This window comes from Microtus pennsylvanicus, chromosome 7 (assembly GCF_037038515.1).
Source record: "Microtus pennsylvanicus isolate mMicPen1 chromosome 7, mMicPen1.hap1, whole genome shotgun sequence".
Classification (NCBI taxonomy): Eukaryota; Metazoa; Chordata; class Mammalia; order Rodentia; family Cricetidae; genus Microtus; species Microtus pennsylvanicus.
In genome coordinates this window covers 91,382,907-91,409,034 of record NC_134585.1, presented here as the reverse complement: position 1 = coordinate 91,409,034, position 26,128 = coordinate 91,382,907, and the positions used below count along the sequence as shown (strand labels likewise).

Here is a 26,128-nt window from a genome sequence, read left to right as displayed (position 1 = left end):
CCTCACAAGATACTCAGGCATCTGTACGATTACCCTGTTTTCACAGATGAGTGCTGATGTATGTTCCAAATACCAAGGGAGGCACGGAGGGTCACACCTCCTTTCATCAGACTTGACATACGGAGGGTGTGTGGGCACCTCCTCTGCACCATGTGATAATGTTTCTAACAGCGATTCTTAGATGAAATGGCTTTCAACACTCAATAATTCAGTGTTCAAGTGCATGCACATACAAACACACATGTATGTACACACAGATATATATTTAAAACTTACTACTGACTGCTATATTTTAGCTATAAAAAGAATAAGCTCCTAAAATCAACTGAGGAAAAAAAATGAAATCTAAAAGAATACTATACTTGTTACACGGAGGGTCTAGTGTCTCACTATCCTGTAATACTTTGAGATGGCTTCTGCCCTGTGGATTTACTATCATCTACGAGAGCTTAAAATTTCATCGAGACACATTTCCCACCCCCTTAGCAATCCTGAGGATACTGCTTACAATGCAGCACAGGGGCTCCAGAGCAGAACTAGGAGAATCTTGAAAAGATAGTGTGGATTACAGCAGATCCCCACCCCGCCCCCCAATCAGCTAATCCTCTATGAAAACACCATGCGGTGAAGGGGAATCCAGAACTCTCAGGGACTGACGGATTCTGTGCTCACATCTCCCTGAATTATTTACTTGCCTCCTATCAAACATCACTGTCTTCATGCTATTATTAAAAACTGTCATGTGTGGGCACGCGTGTTTCTAAGGCATTACACGACCACATGACACCATCCAACAAATACACCACTCTCTGGTTTGTTGTGTCTTTTAAATATCACAGATTTCAAATTATTTAGACTCTTATTAGGAGACGTTTATTATACCACAGAGCTGTACTTTTGAGACAACAAACACCATACAAATCCAACAGTGGTGAAATAAGAAATAGTCATTTGTTCACAACTATGATTTTTTGTCATCTGCTCTTTCAAAATCCAAAGACATCAAAGCGGCAGAAATCATCTCTGGAAGAATCAGATGAAATACCCCGCCCATATTTTTGCTCCAGGACATGAAGGGATCTTAGAATTGATCTGGGAAGCCTCTGTTTCAGAGGTGGGGCTCAAGAGCTCTGGAAGGCAGCAGTACTCCAGGAGTCGCGGGCCATAAAGAGGTGCTGGCTTCGGGTGGGGCTGCCTAGTTTGCATTCCCCCCACCACACACACATTGCTGTCATTTCCCTGAAATCCAAGGATGTGGGATTGTATCAGAGTAAGAAATCCTACAAACTGCTTTGTGTGCCCAACCCCTCCCCCAAGCCCATAATATCTTTAGCTGTTTATCTTAATCTTTGAAAGAGCCATCACGCTAATGTCAGAGTAAACTGTAGAAGGTCTAAGAAAGCAAAGAAATAGCATGCTGAGGAATCTGATTACCACTCTTTTCTGCATAGGAAGAACACAGCAAGGGTGGGACCAAAAAGGCATCCCCTGTCTAGCCATCTCCAAGATTGTCGCCGGGCAAATACAGCTGGCTAAAAAAAATCTACCTTCTGCTTCCAAAACCACCTTGCTAAGCATTCTGACTCGGAAACTCAGTTATTCAAAGAAAAAATAATAATAAACGACTTGTAGCCAGTGAACACCCAAAGCATACACAGGCGATGACAAGCCTCAGTAAGGCACCGAACACACCTTATCTGAGCTCACTTCACCGTGCTCCAGGCACGGGTTCATACCGCACCTTAGGCTTCATTCCGAATCCCCAGAAAGCAGGCGCTTGCACCTGCCTCTTCCCAGACCAAGGCTTGGCACTCTTACTGTCTATAACTAGTTACTCCTAAGCCCCAACGGCTCCCCCAGCCTTGCAGTGGCATGTACACACAAACACACACGCGCTCACGCGCGTACACACACACACACACACACACACACACACATTTATATACAGACGTTCTGGAGCCTCCAATGCACCTTCTTGGGTCTTTTTCTTCTCTGACTATAGCCGTTGAACTTCTCGCCACTGTCGCTTTTCTGAGCTGCATCTTCGTTCATCATTTTCAGCAGTTTGGGAAGAAAATAGCTGTGCCATCCACCCCGGCCGCGGGAACAGACCACTGGCGAGCACGCACTTGCAGGAGGCAGGCAGGAGCGGGAGGAGGGGTGGGGAAGGGGCGCGCGCTAGGAGGGCGAGGACGGTGACGTTGCCATGGCAGCAGCTGCCACAACTGTTTATCTGACTGCATTGTTAAATCGGATTCAACCAATTACCATCAGGGGACAGACTACAATAAAGAACGCTGTAGGGAGAAAAAAAAAAAAGAATGCCTGGGACAGAAGCAATTTGGGGAACCCTGCTGCTTGCCTTTCGACACACCCATTACAGGATCGGTGCCTGCCACGCATAAAACCCGCACTTCATTTTCTTCCTCCAGGTACTTCAGTGGGACAGACACAATGCATAATGACACTTGAATGTCTGAACCCAAAGGGGTGCATTGCACGTCCGGATGAGCAAATGGAGGTTATTCATATCCCAAAGTAATTATAAGAAAGTTACATTTTTACCACGCTATTCTCTTGGTTCAAGGCTATAACCTTTGAAAACCCTTACAGATGGCTTCTGTCATAAAGCTTGCTAACAGCTTCAACAGCCATCAGCAACCTGACCACTCCCTCCTGGGCCTCCTGGCAGGGCAAGCTCTGAAGGCACCTGTAACGCAGGAGCCCCACCCACTGACCACTTGACACAGGAGGATAAGCGGGTGGGGGGATGGGGGAAGAGTGTTGATTTTCTCAGAACCTTCCTTAACAGCAGTTGGCCAAGGTCTGTTAAACATATAAGATTGTCATGGAGGTAAAACATTTCATGCCTGTTATCGAGATTTTCTGAGCACAGTTCTATTGGCTGATGCATAAAACATAAGCTCTAATCTCACGGACCTTTTCATCTGATTTTCCACAGTCTTGGCTTGCTTATGTAACAAGAATCCTAATTCCATCTATTGGATCAAGGTGGCTATATTTCTATATTTAATGTTAAACTGTGGGTGCAAGCAGAGCAAGCTATATTTTGCACAGGCACACATGCTAAATACTCATCCTTATTCCTAGAAACCTCCAAGTATAACATGCAGGATAGTTAAGTGTAAAAACAGCGAGGATGAAGCCAGGGAGATAATGTATGTGTGTGTGCTGGGACGGCTGAAAGCATCTCTGGGTTCTCCTTAGGAAGCCCATTACCATGGCAAACGTGGTGTTTTCAACTCAGACATGTCTTTCTTAAACACGGTTCCAACATGACAATGCAGCCGCCTGCCAAGAAACACCTCAACAAAAAAAACTCACAGTTTTCTCAGTGCTCTTTCTCTCTGCCTCCTGTCCCAAGATGTTTCCCCATGCCACACACAGTTAGCCACACCTTGGTGCCCTCACTCCCTCCCTTGCTTCTGTACCATCTAATCCATCCCACAAACACCATGCCACAGTGACACCAGGGTCCCACAGACGGGGCAAAGACTCTGAGCATCCTTTGTTCTTTGTCTACAAGAAGTTTCCAGAAGTCGCTTCCACTGACTGGTATCAGAGTCCATACCAAAATGTCCATGATGTCCCCTCTCTCATCCTTCCTTATCCCCCCTCCCCACTTCCCTAGGGGAATTCCTTTCCTTTCCTTTTCTTGGGAGCAACTTCAGCTTCGAAACCTGAATTATGACTCAATAAATATGCATTGAATGTCTTCCACATGGCAAAAACTAAGAACCAGGGAGACTATATCTGATCCCTAAGGACATGGGAGTAAAACAAAATAGAAACCATGCTTGTCACTAGATGGCTTATACTATAATAGGGAAATTAGACAAGAAACAAAAAATATTAGCTGTAAATGCTATGTGGGAAAAGTAGAGCAAAGGGTGATGAGAGACAGATGCTGTTTAATAAAAGGTGCCTGGGCAGGTTCCCCAGAAACCTGAATGAAGTGAGGGATTAAGCCAAGCGACTCTCTGAAAGAAAAATATTACAGTCAAGGAGAATGGCCATTGAAAGGCCCTCAGGGAAAAAAAAAAGACAATGTCTATAGTAGCTAGATCTACCAGAGACACATAACGAACAGTCTTCGTTCACAGATTCAGCTTTTCAATCAGTAGAGTTGGTAGATAAATCAGAATACCCATTGCAATACTTACCTGGCAGGGGAGATATCATAATGACAGAATATCCATTGCTCATTTCTATATAAACCAGAAACAAACAAACTGCATATTATAGCAGTTTATGAACTGATAACTTGTGAGAACGTTTGGCCAACCTCTTGTAACAGCGCCTTCCATATAGGCAGTGAAGAACTTTAAATACCCAGGTTCATTCAGTCCTCTTCCTCAGAAAATCAGCCAAAGATGCCAGGGTGTTTGTCCTACCCCTTTTCCGGTGTTAGATGATTCATAAATTATACAAATGTACACCTCACAGTTCCAGAGACTAGGAAATCCAAGATCATGGCACAGTGTGCTTGGCTCTGGAGAGGGCCCAGTAGTTCCTTCCAAGACAGTACCTAAATGCTTTTTGCTGTGGATACCTGATGGAAGGGACAGAAGGGCAAAGGAGAAGGCCCAGCTAGTATCCTTTTGAAAGTTCCCTAATCCCATCCACAGCTCTGTCTTTGTGATCCAGTCATCTCCTGAAGACTTTCCTCCCCCAAGACCATCTTAATGGGGATGATGTTTCAGCATGAATTTGGGAGAAAGCACAAAAATTCAATGCATAACAGTGTTGTTATAGAAATAGAAAAATAGAAAATCTTACACACGCTTGTTTTTCAGAGAGAAAAAAATGGCAGTAATGCAATGCCGGCTCCTGACAGAGGTAAACACCTACATTAACCTACAATAAATATTTCACCCAGAAGACATTGTCCAAATGTCTAAGGGGGTAGTTGTTCTTTCACCTTCTGAGGTTTTCAATCTGTGCCTCTCATCCAGAAACCCTTTCATTTCCACCCTAATAATGTGTAGTGGACATGTTGTCCAAATAGACTCTAAACTTTTTGAAGGCGGGTTTTTTTTTGTTTTGTTTGTTTTGTTTTTGTTTTACAAGACAGGATTTCTCTGTAGCTTTGGAGCCTGTCGTGGAACTAGCTCTTGTAGACCAGGCTGGCCTGGAACTCACAGAGATCCACCTGCCTCTGCCTCTGGAGTGCTGGAATTAAAGGCGTGCGCCACCACCGCCCGGCTAAGGCAGGGTTTTATATGTCTTTTGACATTCCATGTGAACCTGATACAGTGTGCAGTATCTGGTAGAGGCCAAGGAACTAATTCTAAATACAATAAAGAAATACATTCAATAATGATCCAGACATGGCGGTGCATGGACATCGTCCCAGTGGATGGAAGGCTGAAGGAGAAGGATTGATACAATTTCAAGGCCAGCCTGGGCTGCACAGTAAGACGTGCCTAGAAGAAAGAAGGAGTACGGCGGTACACTCCTGTAATCACAGCAGTTGGGAGGCGGAGGCAGAAGGATCAGGAATTAAAGGACAACTTTAATCATTTGGGAAGGACATTTTCAATATTTACCATGAGTTTCAGCTTATGACAGGGCATATGTTTTCAAATCTTAGATTTCCCTTTTCTTTTATGCTCTTCTTGTTATCTAGAAGGTGTAAAATTTTTTTCAAATAAGATTTTTTATGTTCATGGCAGCATTGTTTGTAATAGCCAGAACCTGGAAACAACCTAGATGCCCTTCAATGGAAGAATGGATGAAGAAAGTATGGAATATATACATATTAGAGTATTACTCAGCAGTAAAAAACAAGGACTTCTTGAATTTTGCATACAAATGAATGGAAATAGAAAACACTATCCTGAGTGAGGTAAGCCAGACCCAAAAAGAGGAACATGGGATGTACTCACTCATATTTGGTTTCTAGCCATAAATAAAGGACATTGAGCTTATAATGCATGTTCCTAGAGAAGCTAAGTAAGAAGGTGAACCCAAAGACAAACACATAGGCATCCTCATGAATATTAACCTTCATCAGGCGATGAAAGGAGACAGAGACAGAGGAGCATGGGACAGAAATCTCAAGGTCCAAATCAGGAGCAGAAGGAGACGGAGCACGAGCAAGGAACTCAGGACCGCGAGAGGCGCACCCACACACTGAGACAATGGGGATGTTCTATCGGGAACTCACCAAGGCCAGCTGGCCTGGGTCTGAAAAAGCATGGGATAAATCCGGACTAGCTGAACATAGCGGACAATGAGGACTACTGAGAACTCAAGAACAATCGCAGTGGGTTTTTGATCCTACTGCACGTACTGGCTTTGGGGGAGCCTAGGCAGTTTGGATGCTCACCTTAGGAGACCTGGATAGAGGTGGGTGGTCCTTGGGCTTCCCACAGGTCAGGGAACCCTGACTGCTCTTTGAGCAGATGAGGAAGGGTGACTTGATCGGGGGAGGGTGAGGGAAATGGGAGGCGGTTGCGGGGAGGAGGCAGAAATCCTTAATAAATAAATAAATTAAAAGAAAATAAAAAAAAAGATTTTTTAAGAATATTTGAAAATCGGAACTGATGGGTTCAGAATAGCAGTGATAATAACACCTATAACACAGTCATAATTTATAAACTCCTTGTTTTCTTTAGGGATGGAACCCCACGAGCACTGGGCTCTCTATTCTCCCTTTACTGCACCCAAGCATCCACAGCCATGCACATAATAAGCACTTAGTCATTTTTAACGAGGCTCTCATAATCACAAAGGGAGAAGACTCATTTTAATTCCAATATGGATAAGAAAACCAGGGCACAGGCAGTTTGACTGATTTGCCCAAGGTAACAAAGTTAATTCAACCTAGAGATTACATTTCTCTAGTCGAAACCCAATATTCCTTTTCTAAATCATGATGACTTTCAATGAAAAGCAGATAGCTACTTTATACAATAAAGTAAGATAGGCAAAGACTAAGATGGAAAATGCCAGAAGCAGACACCAGTCACATGTCAGCAACCCACAGAGAGAAAGCGTGAGTTCTTGATTGGTTTTATACCACGTACTTTAAAGGCATGGAGATTTATAGATGCTTCTATTAATTTTAGTACGCTTGCTCTATTTTATTAAACCATTAGAGCTAATAGTGTTTTACAAATCTAACTCAGACTTTTTTTTCTTAATCATAAGTCTATCTGGGTGGAGTAAAGTCCTTTGGAGAATAAGCAATGATACCATCGAGACAGATCACCTTCCATTTGTGAGTCAGGACTGTCTGACGTTGCAAATGCATTTTCAGACACAACGCTTAAAAGGTTCACTTCTAGGAAGTTCTCAAAATGCTTTGCCCCTGGGACTGAAACCCTTAACAACTTGGCAGACATCGGACAGGAGTTCCCCAGTCCATTTTCCACCTGGAGGAGCTATACAGGTACACCACTGCTACGAATGAAACTGTCAATCAATATCTTCATCTGAGTAAATGTGGCTGCTTCTGGAAACTGGGTCTTTACAGAGCCAGTCACTCTTAGAGGAGGCTGTGATGGTTTGGAGGAAATCCTAATCTGCAATGGGTATACTCTGTGAAAAGAGAGGACTGTGTGGAGACGCATGGTGAGGAGGTGTGTGAGGACAGGGGAAGAAACTGGAGGTAGGCAGCTGCAAGGAGAGGAATACCAAGAAGTGCCAGACACCACCAGATCTCAGGAGGAGGCGGAGAGGCATCCTTTGGAGTTTCAGAAAGAACGTGACCTGACTACTGCCCCCCCCACCCCTCTTCCACTCCCTGCAAGGTCTTATGCAGCTTAGAATGGCCTCAAATTCAATTTGTAACAAAGAATTACCTTGAATTACCTGCTGAATCCTCTTGCCTCTACCCGTCAGTGCTAGGATCAGAGCATGGTTCACCACACGCAGTTTTATGTTGTGCTGGGAGGGGGTGGGGGGGTCAAACTCAGGGCTTTGTGCATGCTAGGCAAGCACTCTAGCAACTAAGCTGCATCCTTAACCCCCACCCCTCCTGGGGCACTGCTTAACTTTGGACTTCAGATTTCATAACTGTGAGGACAGGAGTTATAATGTCCTACTCTTCCGTGTCATACATGGATGCTTTGCTACGAAGTGACAGCAGCCACAGTCACCCGTCTCAGTGTGGCTGGTTCCAGTGGTGAGACTTGATTCTACACTGTATGATATGAGTAGACTTGCATGTCACCTTCATGGCTTGCTAGTCCTGCCCACCCATAATGATGTTCTGCTCTTGTTATACACATGCTGACTGAAGGAGAAGGAAGATCTCACCCATGAGGTAGAAGAGCTACGGACTGCAAAAGGCTCAGGCAGGTCTCTATTAGTGTGTGGAGCCAATTCTCATTCTTCTACTGATATCATGGGGCATGGAAAACTATTTCTCCAGTGTCTTTAGTCATGGAAATTGTGATGGTGCTTTCACAGCAGCTAGTCAGGTGTAGCCAACCGTAGCTGCTCACTTCAGAATGTTACACGAACGACAGACACTCTCAGTACATCAAAGTTCTGAGCTGTGAGAAATGGGTCTTATTTCCTGGACTAAAAGCACTGGCCTGATTAGAAAGTGAGGAATTAAAGCAGGGGCAGTAGAGTCACAGAGAGAAACGGCGCTTATAAACGGTGTGAAGAAGACGTGGTCATAGGTTTATGGCATCATGTTAACAGATCAACTCCTGTCCATTCTCCTTTTCCTCCTGGCCCTCTTCCTGCTGACATTCTTTGAGTTCTTTTCGGCTGCTGGAAATCACTGGGCAGATCACTGCTGACTCTCCCTTGACCTACAGAGAATGGAAACTTAGAACATGCAATGGTTTATCTTGATTGTCAGTTGGATGTGTATGTGTATGCGTGTGCGTGAGAGAGAGAGAGAGAGACAGAGAGAGACAGAGAGAGACAGAGAGAGAGACAGAGAGAGAGACAGAGAGAGAGACAGAGAGAGAGACAGAGAGAGAGAATATGAGTGTGTATACAGTGTCTCCATGTGAGAATTCTGAGGTGGCCATATATGAGTATGCAAAGACCAGAGAAATTCGTTAAGTCAGTCTCTCTCTCTCTCTCTCTCTCTCTCTCTCTCTCTCTCTCTCTCTCTCTCTCTCTCTGCCATATTGTCTTTACAAGGGGCCTCTCACTGAACTGGAGGCTCGTCACTTAGATCAGGCTGGCTGACCAGTGAGCTCTCAGGATTACCCCCTCAGCACTGAGGTGACAGACGCACACAGTCCTTTATGCCTGGGGTGCTGGGGATTTGATCTCAGGTCCTCACTCTTGTAGAGCAAGCACTCCTAATCACTGATCCATCACCCCAGGCTCTTGACAGGGTTTAGAATTAATTAACCTAGGAGACCAACATCTGGGCCTGTCTATGAAGGTGTGTCTAGAGCACATTAAAGGAGGTAGAAAGACACATCCGGAATGTGAGCGGCGCCACCTGTTGTCTGGAATCCTGAACTAGGTAAAAAGGAGACCACAGGATAAACACAGACTCCTAACTGGTAAACGTGAGCCTCACAACCCTGCTGCCCCTGCTACAGCAGCCCTCAGCACAGCATCCTCCCTGGCGTGGTGGACAGCTTCCTCAACCTTGGAGCCCCAATGACCCTTTCTTTCCTTCAGTTGCTTCTCCCGGGCATTTTCCCACCAGAAAATCCACTAATTTTACCTGTCTTGAATTAAATAAAGCATGCCCTTTTTGAGGCACTCTTGGGGTTTCTTGGTTCTATGTTTGTTTAATCTTTTTTCCCAGAGGGAGAAACATAGCAAAATTCACACCAACAAAGGCCCTGGTGTTTGTAGTGCTTCCAGCTCCCAGGGCTGCCCACCTCCAGAGCTCTGTCCTGAATTTGCCTGCTGTTCTTACTCCACTTACTGTAGTGCTGTGTTCCTCTTTGAGAGATGATCTGAAGACTCTGGATAGTATTACATTTACTCAGGAGCGAACACCAGGCTTGTGAACCAGGCAGGGAAGCTCCCATGTTTCACTGGCTGTTTGGAGCTTCATTATCGCCACCAATGGGAAGCAGTTCCTCTCTCTCTCCTTCGAGCCTTTCCCTCCTCTCACTGTGTCTGACCCTTACACCACTCACTTATAATTTACTTCAAGGATATCTAACGCTGAGATCCACACATTGGGACCTTAGAGTGAATTAAGCCACCCCCCCCCCAAAAAAAATGCCTGTTCTAAACGCGAGAGTCATCAGGGAACTGTGGGTGGCTCTCTTTGTAAGATGTAGAAGCACAGAGCAGGACACACAACCCAGACTGAGTAAAATGGGGGAAAGCTGAGAGGAGGGAAGCTCCCTGTAAATGGAGAATATCCACATTGAAAGTTTTGACAAATCTATGTGAAGAACAACGTTCGAGATGGAAGTTGGGAAAAGTGACCTCCTCAGACACACAATGTGGGTGTGTGCCCTCTGATGGCTGCATCCTAGGCCTTAAGACATCACCATGTGTGACTCTGTAGGAACTGACACTGTCGTGTGTGGTTCTCTGTCCCATCTCCCCTGGCCCATGCGGTTATTTCTGTGCCTCCATGTTGGTGATGCTTCAACCCTGGAATCCTAAGTGAGGTGAGCACCACTTTCCAAAGAGTCTTCCTTACAGGCAGCTGCTGGGTGAGAGCTGAGCAGAAGAGTGGGGAGAGCTGTGCTTGAGTCTATAACAGACAGAGTCCTGGGAGACATGATGCTGATGGAGTGGACAGATGTGTTCATTAGTCTGTCACCATTAAAGGTGTTACAGTCACAGTTCAGAAAGAAGTGAGAAGGAAGAGGGACGGGCAAGAGGAGCTTTCTGGGGGACATCTTTGAAATCCATTTCATTTAGGAAAGGTGAGAACATGACTCAGAAACATTTGCTACTCCCTAGATGCCAAAACCGATCAGAAGGAGAAAAACCAAGCCCAGCATTCATGCTACAGCCTGAGGCGCCTGACTGTGGGAATCTTCTTATGGACACATGTCGAAAAGCCTGAGTCAAACTTTATCTGTGGCTATTTGAAATCAAGGAACCCTTAATTCTTACTTGAATGAGTACAGTGAATGGCCACTCACCTTAGACAGTCAAAGGAGCATAATCATTGCTACGCATACACTTACAACAGAGTGTGTCCTGTCGTGATGAGAGCAGGCTCAGGAACGGGTTCACAGAGTGGATGCTGTTGTTTTCTTGACAGAATCTCACAAAGAAACTGAGGCTGCCCTCGAACTTTAGATCTTCCTAGCACAGTATATTCCTGGCACAGTACTCGGATGCCAGGCTGGAGTCACCAAACCCAGAAGGATGGATTTTGAAGCAGTATTACAGCAATAAGAAGTTTGTTTTTATGTTATTCCAGTCAGGCATATGATTTACCAAACAGGTATTTGACTTCAAATTTTATCTTTTTGACCTAAAAATAAAGGCTTTGGAGCCCATGCTGTATAATCTGAGCCTTCTACCTTACCTCCAAATCCACAGTTACTGAAATCAGTATGAGGCTCCTTTTATGTAAATATTAGCCACAATATTTTAGATCAAATGTAGACTCTCACAGCATATCAGAATGTGGGTGAGCTCTCGGTGTGCGTTTTCCTGGCTAGGTCAGTTTTTTAGGACGTACTGTTACCTGCTTGCTCCACTGTATCTCCGGTCTCTGGTGATATGAGTTCTTGAAAATAGATGTTCTAATTGGGGTTCCCTGTAGGTGCAAAGGAGTGGGACGCTGAGGCAGGTTGTGTCCTTGACAGACATTGTCCCAGGGTGATTTGACTATCCCTGTAAAGATTTGGAATCTCAAACGACTTTCACTATGTGACGAAATCCTTTTCCTCTAACCTATAAAGAGTAACTGTGTCCATTGATGAAAACCCAGCATACAAACAATCCATAGCCTCCACATTTAATCCCTATATAAACATACATCATACTTTAAAAGATACATGAGAACATGACATCCAAAGGAATGTAGACCCTCAGACCCACTTCCCTTTCTAACATGCGGTAAGCTAGAATTCACAGGTTAGGCTATCTCTTCAAGGTTACACATTACAAGCTTTCTCATTCTGAATCCAGTGCCCACATCTTCCAGTAGCTGTCATTTTTGCTAAAAACGACCTTTGGGATTCTTCAACCGCAGCAAACATACAAACCCTTAAGTTGCTTAGATGTGCCAGGGTGAAAAGAGAAGCTATATAAATCACTAAGCCCCAGGCAGAAATGTTTGGTATTACTCTCAAGTATAAGCTATTATTTTAAACTTTAGAAACATAGAGTAGAGGCTGGGGCTGTAGCTCAGCTGGAAGAGTGCTTGCCTAGCATACACAGAGCCCTGAGTTTGATCCTGAGTGGTTCCTGCCTGTAATCCCAGCCCTGCCAAGGCTGAGGCGGAAGAATCAGATATTCAAGGTCATGTTCAGGTACATAGTTCTAGACTAGCCTGGGCTTAAAGAGTCTCTTTCTCAAACATAGATAGATAGATAGATAGATAGATAGATAGATAGATAGATAGATAGATAGAAAGATAGATAAATGTAAAATAAAAATAAAGAAAACAAAAGAAACAAAAAGCTAATGAGATAATTCCGGGCCGGGTGGTGGTGGCGCACGCCTTTAATCCCAGCACTCGGGAGGCAGAGGCAGGCGGATCTCTGTGAGTTCGAGACCAGCCTGGTCTACAAGAGCTAGTTCCAGGACAGGCTCCAAAACCACAGAGAAACCCTGTCTCGAAAAACCAAAAAAAAAAAAAAAAAAAGATAATTCCGCATTCCCCCCCCCAGGCTCAAAACATTGCAAGAATAGGTGAGGGATCACTGACTGTGGTAACCACATTGGAAAAGTCAAAAGAGAATTAATGTAGTGGTGAGCTAGAAGTTTTATATTATTACCCTTTCCCAGGAAGAATACTGGAGAATCCATGATAAACATTACAGCTTCAGTCTTTATATAGTTTAAACAAATTTTAAAAAAGACAATGGGTAGTAAAGAAAAATCAGTCTGCAATTTTACCCCTCCGACTGAATAAACTAATCATCTTAGTGTTTCTATTGCTGTGAAGAGACACTGTGACCACAGCAATTCTTATAAAGGAAAACGTTTCACTGGGGCTGACTTACAGGTTCAGACGTTTAATACACTCTCATCACAGGGAGAAGCATGGCAGCACAGAGGCAGACACGGTGCTCAAGAAGGAGCGTACTACATCCTGGCCCACAGGCAGCAGGGAGAGAGAGAAAGCCACTGGGCCTGGCCAGAGCTTCTGAAACCTCAAATCCCACCCCAGTGACCCACTTCCTCCAGTAAGGCCATACCTACTCCAACAAAGTCGCACCTCCCATTCCTTTCCAATAATGCTACTCCCTATGAACCTATTGAGGCTCATTCAAACCACACACTAATTATGGGCCACTACTCTCCCTCCCATTTAAAATTTGTTCAAAATGAACTTCTACTTCCCATCAGTCCAGACTGACACTAATCCATTTATCCATTACTGTCACAAATTACTTCATAAACCTACTGGCTTTATTAATGCTTTTATTTTGCTCAAAAATCTGTGGGTCAGGGACTCAGGCCAGGATCTGCTTTCTGGCTCATTCTGACTCATGTTATGTGTGCTGAGCCCAACGCTACAGCGGATCCTTGTTAACTCTCCAGATCCTCAGAACTCATTACTCCGTCCTGCATGTCAATTTGTTCCTCAGAGCTTCCCCAGGCGGCCTGAGCATCTCTCTGTTTAGTGGTCCCAAGGTAGATGCATTCCTCCATGACAGCTGGCTTCCAAGAGGTAGGCAATGGAAACTGCCGAATCATAAAAAGCAGGTGTGCGCCGTTCCAGGATGGGGCTGTTTTGGACGCATGCATGTTCCAGTGTTTAGCCTCTTCCCTGGGTACCTGTAGGTAACGCCAATAAACTCACTAGCTTAGCAAGCTAGACAAGGTAAGACTTGTTTCTTTAGTCTTAGTTGGAACGCTATGTGGAGTGGATGAACATTCTCTTCTTAACAGAGCATTCCAAAGACTGCAGCTTGTTCTCTGTTTCTGCAATAACATGCTAAGCTGTCCTTTGTACTTTTCTGTAGCTAAAAGGAAAATATATCTTTCCTTCACATTCCATATTCTATACAACTGGAAACAATAATAATATAGCCCAGTGGTTAAGAGCACTTGTTGCTCTTGCAAGAGGACCCAGGTTTGGTTCTCAGGACCCAGATCAAACAGTCATCACTACTTTTAACTCCAGCCCCAAGGGATCTAATAACCTCTTTGGCAGTCATGGGTACTGCATACATGTGGAGCACATACAGGCAAGCAGGTATGCACACATACACATTAGTAAATCATTTTTTTACACACAGTGAAAGGGAAAATAATAGTCAATTTTCAAAAGTACCCAAACCAGCTTAGGTCCAGCTACAGATAAACAAGAAACACTTGGTTCTGCTGTCAGGCTGCTTTGTTGTTGTTGTTGTTGTTTGTTTGTTTGTTGTTTGTTTTTCTGCTAAGAGTCCCTAAATCTATGAGCTTATGTTGTAAAGTAGGAGAAAAGGAGACTCACACGGAGATTAAAGTAGTTAAAAGACCAGCGCTCTACTATCAGACGAATTTAATGGGGCTGCCTTTGCTTTAAATACCCTGAAGTTTCTTCCACTTGGAAAACAGGTGTTGGAAGACATGAGAAATGGAAGAATTTCATTTTTCTCAAGGTCGCCAAATAAGGCTAAAGAGTGAAGCCACACGGTGATGCTGACAGTAATTTAGACCTAGAAAATGATTTTGTCGGCTGAGCAGGTGCTGCGGGGGCAATCAGTCTGGACAGAAACAGCCAGTGAGCCTTGAATTGATTACTCTTCCCTTTTCTCATTCCCAACATATCCAGGAAACACAGCCTTTTGCTTCTGCCTTAGAAACACATCAGACAGACTCCTTCTACACTGCTGTCCCATCTCTTTCCTCCCAGATTTGACACCAGACCAAACAAGCTGTGTTCCAGTTCTGCGCTCCCATCTAGACGGCTGCGCATTTATTTCTGAGGAACCCGTATTTGAGTCCCCACTAGTTTCAGAATAAATTTCAAATGCCTGCAGCCAGTGCTCAAAATCACCTATGCTTCTAAACATTCTACTCAAAGCTATCTAGAGAGGAAGACGGGAAGAAAAAGTAAATCAAAATAGAATGTATGATTACATTTTGTTAACAAAAAAAAAAAAAAGGAAAGAAACGAGAACATCCAGAAGAAATGCATATCCTAATTTGGTGTGTCAGTAAAAACTCCCAAGATAAAAATTCCTATTCCTGCTGGGCAGTAGTGGCGCATACCTCTCATCCCAGCACTCAAGAGGCAGAGGCAGGCAGATCTCTGTGAGTTTGATGCCACCCTGGTCTACAGAGTGAATTCCAGGACAGGCTCCAAAGCTACAGAGAAACCCTGTCTTGAAAATAAAAAACCCAAAAACAAACAAACAAACAAAAAAGACTCCTATTCCTGTTTTCTTTATTCTCCCTACAGTCTGCCCTCCTCGGGTCTTGCAACTGACTTGATTCTTTGGACATATCAAGCAAATATATTCCTTTTATGCTGTCTAAATGTCTTTATTATTACTGGGCACCGTGCATGCCACAGAGAGTATGTGGAGGCCAAAGGACAGCATTTGAGAGTCACCTCTCTCCTTCCACTGTGGAGCCAGGGAATTGAACTTAGGTCATCTAGAGTTGGTGGCAAGCGCTTTTGCCAGCTAGCCCTCAGGTGGAATCTTCCAACAATGACAAACTTGGGTAAACGCCTTTTCTAAGCCCCTCACTCTTCCATATCTTGTCTGCATTGATGACACAAGCTAGTATCTACTTAATGTGCATCTGCCTTTTCTTCCCTTGCAGATAAACCCAGGACAACTCATCCTCCTGGAAGACACCAAAGAAAATCTACCCTGTTGATAAGCAGTTTTGTTTTCTTCAATAATAAGATCAAACCCAAGACTTCCTGTGCTCCATGCAAGCTTTCTAGCTCGAGCTACACCCTAACTCTAATAACTGTCTTTCCCATTCTGAGTTAAAGCTGCTGCTGCTGCTGCTGTTGTTGTTTGCTCTGGTTTTGGTCTCCCTTCCACCAACTCATAGCATCTGCACTGATAGAAAAGTCTGGTTTCCTTTTTTTTTTTTTTTAAGTAGATGTCAGCCTGACTTAGAAGAAAGGATGAGTTCCAGAAGTTTGAAATGTTTAGTCTGTGAGATATTCGACATCAGTTCTTGGATGACCCACAGAAAGCCTTTGTGCCTCTCCACAGGGTTCTCAGATATGTTGCTAACATTTTAAATATTTATGCAAGAAGATGAATTTCAAAATCCAGAGATGCCAAAACAACTTTTCTAATAAGGCATCTTACTCCAGAACTGTGCTAGAGAAGAGAAGGATATCATTGGGCAAAATGAATCAAGTAGTATTCTTGTGTTCCACACATGCTCAGAAACAGGCCAATATGGCTTCAGCGAACACCAACACGAGGTGCTGAGAGCCTGCAAATTAAGATGCAATAGTCTCCTCAAGGACTTATAGAAAGAGATACTCTCTTCTCATTGCGTACTTTCGCTTCATTCCTATCACTCTAGCCTGTGAAAGTTAAAACTGGCCACGGGGAGGCTCCTTTTAATTACCCAGGCTTTTCTCATCAATATTTTCTTACCAACAGTTCTGGCCAAATGGCATGTAATGTGTTGACCAGTTGAACAGACTGCATAGAAATCTGAATTATTTGGCTATTACTTGTTTAATTGGGAAATTCCATCTGGTTGCTATCTTTAAGAGGTGCAGACAGCAGCAGACTCCTCTCAGATAATCTAAGGAACATTTAAGATTCAAGAAACTCTCTTTTCCCATAATCCTCCTTCTTAAACTTAAGCCACATTCAGGGTCTTTCTATTCTGGCACATAAGCCAACTCTTCTATTTGAGTTGAGTATTTTTCCCTCTTATTTTTTTTTTAAATTGTCCCCAGCAAGCTACTCATTCCACTCTGTTAGCTGACTTGGCATAGCTACAGTCGCACAAAAACGAAGTGAGGAGGACAAAAGGGAAGTGGACAGCTCCAGATCCATTTACTGGGACCATGGCCCTGGCAGACACTGCAGGCTCATCCAGCAGGCCAAGGAGCACTGTCAAGGATGGCGATGATGCTCATTCTGTCACTCAGGACCCCGAGCATCCCTGGAGTAGAGGCAAGACAAGACAGCAGAGAGAATCGGGCCGAAGACTGCTGGTGGCTGTCATTATCAAGCTAGCAATAAATGGGTGGTGAAAGATTCTTTCAACTCTCTGAGAAACCACCCTCCAAGAACAAAACATCCATCAATTTGGTTCTCAACATTCCCAGTTCATTGCAGGATGAGATTCTTGATAATGTTCACAAAGGGTCCTAATAAAGAGAACCTCCGTCTTACCAAACTTGAACACAAAAGCGTCTTTCTCAAACTGTCAGCCATTATTAGGAAAGACAGAAAGCTCACTTCTTCAAATCCACAATCATGCACATGCTAATAGCACCATTGGCATTTGATGGGTAAAGGAGAACTTTTGCTCTAACCTGGAGAGTTCTTAGTCCTTGCTGTACCACTGGAGACCCTAAACTCAGGATATGCTCCATAGCATGAATTACTAAGCACACAACAATGCCTTTCCTGGGTGGACCACTCTCTGAATTAGCGACCATGGCCAAATAACTTTGCCTAATTTTAGTGCCTCCCTTCTAAGACAACAGTTTAGACTCTACCTGCGGTTTCCAAGGCTCTGGCCCCAGCACACGCTCAGCCATGCAGGGCACACGCATCTTCACATAATCCAAGGATGGATGAAATCTTGTTACGCTTGAGGCTTCTGTGTGATCAAGGCCAGCCTGGTCTACATAGTGAGTTCCAAGACAACCAGGGCAGTGACACAGAGAAACCCTATCTTCAAAAACACAAAAAACAAAATCTTGTCTTACATTTTGTGTATAGGGAGACGTGGGGCTGCCCACCGAGACCAGAGGCATCAGATTCCCAAGAACTGGAGTGACGGGGAGTTGTGAACCATCTGACATGGATGCTGGGACCTGAGCTCAGATCCTCTGCATGAACGGTCTGAACTCTTACCCACCCACTGAATCATATTGCGATCCTGGGAACGTGTCTGTCTTCCATGTGACTAAAAGTTATTTTATAGGGTATCCAGTGTCAACTGAACTTCCAAATTTCAATTCCTCTCATGTAACTGCAGCTGCAAGAGTGTTTCAAAAAAAAAAAAAAAAAGAAAAGATACTGATGGATATTCTTAGGAGATGTCTGTCTATATGGATTTGAGTCCTAGGAATGCCACCCCAGCTAAAGCACACAGTGGGTGGTTTGCTTGGGTAACATAAAACAAATAAGGCACATTCAATTGGAAAAAGAGTACTGCCCTTCTCGCTAAAAGAGTTTTAAATCTTTCATTGGTAACACTGACCTTGCAAAATAAAGGGAGCTATTTTGGAGCAATATTTCCTAGACATATCACAGCCTAACTGAAAGATTTGGGCTCATATAAACACTCTATGACTATTTCCAAAGCTCAACACCATCAGGATTACATTGGGCAATGTAAGAGTCTACACTGTGGCCATGGGATTCCTTCAAACTAACACTTAAACAAGGAAACGTGAGAATGGAGACTATAGAGAAGGACTCACGAGACAATGAGGATTGATATTTCATTACTCTGGAATCCATTTTAAACCCCACCGGGGAAACCAGCATTCAATTTCCCAATGAGGAGGCAAACTGGTACTGTATTAGGTCGACATTTGATGTTCACAGAACATCTTTATCGAGATCATTGGCCTCGGCTCTAACCATAGCCCTCTGTAAGAAACCATCTGAGGTGTGCGCTCTCTCTCTCTCTCTCTCTCTCTCTCTCTCTCTCTCTCTCTCTCTCTCTCTCTCTCTCTTTCTCTCTCCATAGACCTCTGTAAGAAACCATCTGAGGCTCTCTCTCTCTCTCTGTCTCTCTCTCCATAGCCCTCTAAAAGAAACCATCTGAGGCTCTCTCTCTCTCTCCATAGCCCTCTGTAAGAAACCATCTGAGGCTCGCTCTCTCTCTCTCTCTCTCTCTCTCTCTCTCTCTCTCTCTCTCTCTCTCTCTCTCACCATAGCCCTCTGTAAGGAGTCATCTGTGGCTCTCAACCTGCAGAGAACTAAGCAAGGAAAGCCTCGGTGTGTGGCAGGGGACGGCAGTCACGTTTTCCACCCCCGTATGTATTTAACCCACAGCCTTGAGTTTTCATACACTTTGTCCTCATGCCTAGACCAAACCTATCTAGCAATACATTTTCTATATGTAGAAACAGTTCAAAATGCCTAAAAAGGAGCACATCAAATCATTTAACATTTTTCTCCCTCCAAAAACTCAACATGGTTCACACTGCACATGTCCCACAAACAGTGTGTGTAGCTAAATACACTAGGCAGAACTATTCAGTGGAGCTCTGCTAATGCTTTCATCCATGTCGGACAGAATGGACATCCCTGCTGCAGATTCCAGGATGCTTTGGTCTCAGGAGGTCTCAAACTGCAACTTGAACACATGCTCGCTACATGCCATTGTCACTCCCTCAAAACACACTTGGTTTAGCTTGAAAAAAGAAATACAAATATTTTGTCTTAGAGAAGAAAGGGAAGGAAAGAAAAGAGACACGCACACAAAAGGGTACGCGGTTTGCAGAGGCCTGCGTTGGATACCACGGCCCGCTGCTTATTCATTCCGTGTTTCACATTTACTAACTGAGAGCACAGGGCTGTTCCAGAGGGATTTCCCCACCCTCCTGTAATGAGCAGCTTCCCTTAGCTGCCTCCTGCTCAAGGCTGCAGTTACATCTGTCCCGTCCTGATAACAAAAGAACAAAGGAAAAAATCCCCATCTCCTTAAGGTTCCATCAGGAATAATGCGGTCATCAAATGAAACCAGAATTAAAAATAAAAGAGAAAGAGTATGGGAGAGTGGAAAGTGAAATCATTTCTTCATTTTTAATTACATTTTAGTGCCCAAGTAAATCTCATTGTAAGTGGCTGCAATCCCTTAGGATGAAGTTTAAAGTCAAAACATCCCAGCTAACCAATAGGCACAAAATCAGCCCATCTGCCCATTACTGTGCGACAGTCCCCAAGGCATCTCTCTCCCTCAAGGCAAGATGAGAGGAAGTCAGAGAAAGACAAATATCTCCAAAAGAGAGGAACTACAGAGAAATTTTGAGCAACTTAATAAACTGATTATAAAATTAGTTCTTTCTACTGCATCTCTTATAGAAGTCTCATAAACAATAATGTCATACAATTCTTCTTTGCATTTACTGCAAAGTAAATTTCAAAGCCTTTTTGGCCAATTATGAATTACAGTCACAGAGCTGGCACACAACCTGAGCCATCAAATAAGTATTTTTCAAGCAAATGAATCTCTTGGGCCATAAGGAGAAACTAAGGTGTCTCCGCCCAGCTTTCTATTATTGTTCTTGACTTTTTGAATATTTCTCACCCTTAAAATCCACTAAAAAAAAAAACACTTTCCCTCTGTCTGTGTAGAAAAGACCAAGACCCATCCCACTAAGAAATCCTTCTGTGTTCAAAAATATTTATATTTGCCACTTTCCAATTTACATTTTTTTTAGTTAGAACTACCTGAAATGGTCAAACCTCTATGCTTTCTTCTTTTTTTAACATATGTATGAGTATGTTCACGGGTGTATGCATGCATGTGTGTGTGTATATGGGTGTGTATGTGCATGTGTGTGTTTTGTGTGTGTTCATGCACATATGTGTGCACGTGCATCTATATGCATGTGTGTTTATGCATGTGTGTATGCATGTGCATATGTGTGCATTGCATATGCGTGTGTGTGCACGTGTGTGAGTATACATGCACTGGCATATGGAATTCATAGCTGGATGTCAAATGTCCTCCTAATTCCCTTCCACTTTATTCACTGAGGCAGGCCTCTTGCTGAGCCAGGAGCCAGCAGCTTGACAAATGGAGCTAAGTTCTCTTGTTCTGTGTCTTCCTCCTGCACTCTGGGTTTGTAGGTGGCTACCACGCTCACCAAGCTTTTATGTAAGTGCTGGGGATCCAAAATGTCCCTCACGTTTATGTAGCAAGTGCTTTATCCACTCAACCATCACCCCATCCCCTAATCTCTTCTTTACTGTTATTCTGATTACTTTTTGTGGTAGTTTGAATACTTGGACCACAGGGAGTGGCACTATTAAGAAGTGTGGCCTTGTTGGAGGAAGTGTGTCACAGTGGCTTTGAGGTCTCAGAAGCTCAAGTCAGTTCTTTGACTGCAGATCAAGATGCAGAAATCTCAGCTCCTTCTCCAGCACCAACTCTGTGGTCATGCTTCTCGCCATGATGATATTGGAGAAAACTTCTGAGACTGTAAGCCAGCACCAATTAAATATTTTCTTTTATAAAAATTTCCTTAGTTAGCAAGGCAGTGGTGAAGCATGTCTTTAATCCCAGCATTTAGAAGGCAGAGATGTTGAATCTCTGTGAATTTAAGACCAGCCTAGTATACAGAGTGAGTTCCAGAACAGCCAGGTCTATACAGAGAAACTCTGTCTCAAAAACAAACAACAAAAAACAAAAACAAAAAAGAATGCCTTGGTCACGGTGTCTCTTCACAGCAATAAGAACCCTAGCCAAGACATCTTTGAATGCTCTCCAGTTTTACTTTACAGTTTTGGGGGGTTTTTTCTTTGGTTGGTTGTTTGTTTGGTTTTGGGTTTTGGTTTTTCAAGACAGGGTTTCTCTGTGTAACTTTGGAACCTGTCCTGGAACTTTCTCTATAGACCAGGTTAACTTTGAACTCACAGAGACTTGCCTGCCTCTGCTTCCTGAGTGCTGGAATTAAAGGCATGAACCATCACTGCCAGGCTGCTTTATAGTTCTTTTTTTTTTACTCTTTTATTCTATTTCTTTTATTTTTAATTTTTAAGTTTTGGTTTTTTGAGAAGGGCTTCTCTGTGTAGCCCTGGCTGTCCTGAATCTCACTCTAGACCAGGCTGGCTTTGAACTCACAGAGCTCCACCTGCTTCTGCCTCCCAAGTGCTGGGATTAAAGGTGTGTGCCATGACCTCCTGGCCCTATGTATATTTATTTTTAAACACTGTAAACCATTTAGAATATTTTTTGTCTGAATCTGTCTTGTATACCTTTATCTTTTTCTGACCTCATGAGTCTTAATCTGCTAAGTGATATGGCTAGAATTTTTTTTAATTTATTTATTTATTAAAGATTTCTGTCTCTTCCCCGCCACCGCCTCCCATTTCCCTCCCCCTCCCCCAATTAAATTTCGGGGCTAGCTTATGCCCCGAAATAATTACACGGACACCGTATTCTTTTAATCACTGCTTGGCCCATTTCTATATAACCTCTTCTAAGCTAACTCTCGCACCTGGACTAGCCCATTTCTAATATTCTATGTAGCACAGCTAGGTGCGCTTACCAGGAAGATTCTAGCCTATGTCCATCCTGGGTCGGAGCTTCATCGCGTGCGTCTGCCTGGGAGCTGGGAGCATGGTGTCTCTCTGAGGCGTCTGCTCCCGAGAGGAGAGTTGTGGAGTCTGAGCTCACTTCCTCTTCCTCCCAGCGTTCTGTTCTGTTTACTCCTCCCACCTATCTTCTAACCAATGAGGGCCAAGCAGTTTCTTTTTATTTAACCAGTGACCTTCCTCCATCATTCCCCTTTTTCGGTTTAAACAAAAAAAAAAAGGCTTTAACTTTAACATAGCAAAATTACATATAACGAAACAGTTATCAAGTAAAAGTTACAATAATCTTTATCATAACTAAGGAAAACTATAACTATAACTAACTATTCTTAACTCCATCAAAGACTCCAGAAAGATACAATACTACCTAAGCAAACAAGAAAAAAGCAACTTTTAAAACTCTAGAAATCACAGAGACATCTCGCTGCCTGGACATAAATCTCAAGGTCCGAATCAGGAGCAGAAGGAGAGAGAGCACGAGCCAGGAACTTAGGACCACAAGGGGTGCACCCACACACTGAGACAATGGGGATGTTCTACTGGGAACTCACCAAGGCCAGCTGGCCTGGGTCTGGAAAAGCCTGGGATAAAACCGGACTCTCTGAACATAGCGGACAATGAGGACTACTGAGAACTCAAGAACAATGGCAATGGGTTTCTGATCCTACTGCACGCACTGGCTTTGTGGGAGCCTAGGCAGTTTGGATGCTCAACTTACTAGACCTGGATGGAGGTGGGGGTTCCTTGGACTTCCCACAGGACAAGGAACCCTAATTGCTTTTCGGGCTGAGGGGGGGGGGACTTAATTAGTTCTTTTTTTTAAGATTTATTTATTTATTATGCATACAACATTCTGCCTCGATGTATGTCTGCACGCCAAAGGAGGGCGCTAGATCCCAGTACAGATGGTTGTGAGCCACCATGTGGTTGCTGGGAATTGACCTCAGGACCTCTGGTAGAGCAGCCAGTGCGCTTAACCTCTGAGCCATCTCTCCAGCCCCTATAGTTCTTAAAGTATATAGACTGCTGTGACTCATACAAACAACACAATCCACACTCATTATGGTACAGACATAGTACAAACAATGGCAGTGAATTGTTGATTCATATTTTGCTTATAATAGATTTTTTCTTGTCCTTTTCCTCTATTTATTGTACCAAATCTAATCCTGTATTTGCATCCCTATATTGGGCTATCATTCCTTATTTGTAAAGCTAACCTTTTTTCTAGATTTTGGAGACTTGCCTAATAGGTGCATCAAGGAAAAATCTCATAGACATAGGCTAGATTGGTTTTTGCCAGAATGCTATTCAATCAGGTGGACCCAAACCAGACGCACTGTTCAGTGTTCCACAAGAAGGAACTAGAACTATTCCATACATCAATGCTTCAATGGTTTTTGCCTTGGGCCAGGCTGGAAGTAACCATTTCATTGGGAAAATATCAAGTGAGCCAAATGGAAGACTAACTGGCTGATCCCTCTCCTTATGTGATTTAAAAGACTATTCGATTTTGACTTTATTTTAATCCTACAGTTGAAATAGTCTATTTTCAATGTTATCTGTTACCTTTTGAATATATTTATAAATCACAAAGTAGTCTATACTTCTTTATTTGCATTTATTTTCAATAATAAATATTAAATTTTCATGTGAAAAGCTGTGCCCTAGTAGCAAGAAATCCAGAAAGTAAGTCAGATTATACAATTCAACTCTGAATAAGACAATGAGAAAAACATGCAAAATTGTGTGGGTGTTGATTAAGTAAGAAGACACAAATGTGTTACTACTTCTCAGGTGTGATTTGAGAACAAATGAACAGAGATATCCTTATACCTATCAAGACATTTGGACAGTTGTTTCTTGTTTGGTTTATTTTTATTTTTTTATTTTTGACTGTCCAATTAAGTAAGTCATTCTTCATTAGTGAAGTTCAGAGAAAATGGCACAGCAGGAAATGAGGAGAGGGCATGACAGGCTTTGTTTGGGAATGAGAAGGCTGTTCCACCCGTTCCAACCTATCAGTGCTCAGGGGACTTCAGACACACTGAACACCAAGCTTCTTAAGTCCACAGAGAAAAGAAAACTGAACAAACTGGTGTGTTTGCTTTCATGCGCCGTTCAGCTCAGTTCACTTCTGCCCTGTTCTGCTTCATTTGAGAAAGGGTCTCTCTGTGCAGCCTTAACTGGCCCAGAATTCACTTTGTAGGTCAGGCTGACCTCAAAATCAATATCCTCCTGCCTCTGCCTCCCAAGAGCTGGGCTCACAAGGATGAAGGATCAGTCTTAGCCTTGCAAAACACATCTCCAACCTTTCTTCTAACCTGTATCAGAAACAGCTGTTCTTCCTTTAACTTAACTGTATTCTCAGAGCATGGCTATGTTATCACTTACACAGATATACACCATCCTTCAATGTCTTTAATGTGCCAACCTTATGTCCCTTATTATTAAATATCATATAATAATCCCTTTACATTTTATAGTTCCCAGTGTCTATCACTGTACTCAGTGCCTTGCACAAAATAGGTGTGCAGTGCACTTGCCTGTTGGATGAAGATGGGCTAACAAAGGTTCTGCCAACTTTCCTAACTTTTTATGTCCTGACTGGCTTCTGAGACATCCCCATGTTCTCCCTCCTGTTCCTTCCTGCTCATTTGTTCAGCTACTTCAGAGGCCTCTTAGCTTTCAGGACACTTTCTTTGAGAAACCTCTGTCCTCTTAGGAGGGTAATTTACCTACCATCAGAATATTCTGTATTTCTCTAGCATGTCCTTTATCTCATTCTATTGCAGTTGCTGGATTGTATGCACCCTGCAAAATTTAAGAAAATCATTGGTCATTAACAGGAAAGCAGAATATTCATAGTGAGAGCTACATAAACACGTGTTGAATAGGTGCCCCTCAGTTGCCAGTGAAGAAGAACAGCTGGAATAAGCAAATGGACAAGTCAGGAAACACTCACCATGAAGCTTCATAGTTTTGCTATATTTAACATCAATAAAATTGGGCACAACATATGGCAATATGAGAGTTTATGGCAAACAAAGATCAATTATTTTATCCATGTCACCATTTCCATGTAAGTCCACCAATCTCCTGTGAGATGTTTCTGTGTTTTTAAGGAAATGTCAACAAAAAGACTTCGATTCACTCTCTATACACATCCCAAAAGGTAATTCAATGTCATTTTCCTGAGACCACAGACTTAAAGGAATTTTTAAGCTTTTAAAAGTAAAAATCTTTCAAACCATTCAATAGAGATGAAAGAAAACATCTGTATGACGCCTAGGGAAAAGAGCTCCTCTTTAGCTCTGGGTAACCTGATGTAATGTTGGCGCCCCAGGGTCAGGTACCTGCTGTTCAGCTGTGGTAATGGTAGCCCCAAGAAAGGGTCAGGCACTGAGTTGAGCAGAAGAGTTGCATTCAAGTAGAGATCGGGGTCTGCACAATCAGCAAAAACCACACATTCTTTGGGCTCAGAGTGAACCTGCAGTATTATAATTGGAAGAATAAGCCACATTTAAGGAAATGCCATGGACCTGGAGCACTGTTACAAACTAGAGTGACATTCAAATACATATTTTCCTGCA

General features: G+C 43.2%; 1 protein-coding gene across 27 annotated transcripts in view; it reads right to left on the bottom strand.

Moving 5' to 3' along the window:
• Window positions 1-26,128, bottom strand: part of Ank2 (ankyrin 2) — a 521,939-nt gene that overhangs the window by 275,651 nt on the left and 220,160 nt on the right. For 16 of the 27 annotated variants that reach the window (XM_075981383.1, XM_075981412.1, XM_075981415.1 and 13 more), the window contains exon 1: window positions 1,972-2,221. The exons of the other annotated variants lie outside the window; for them this stretch is intronic. In XM_075981383.1, the coding sequence (XP_075837498.1) occupies window positions 1,972-2,055 (84 nt within the window). In that variant the 5' untranslated portion in view covers window positions 2,056-2,221. Of the gene's footprint in view, window positions 1-1,971; window positions 2,222-26,128 lie in introns of those variants that run through there. 27 annotated transcript variants of the gene reach the window in all.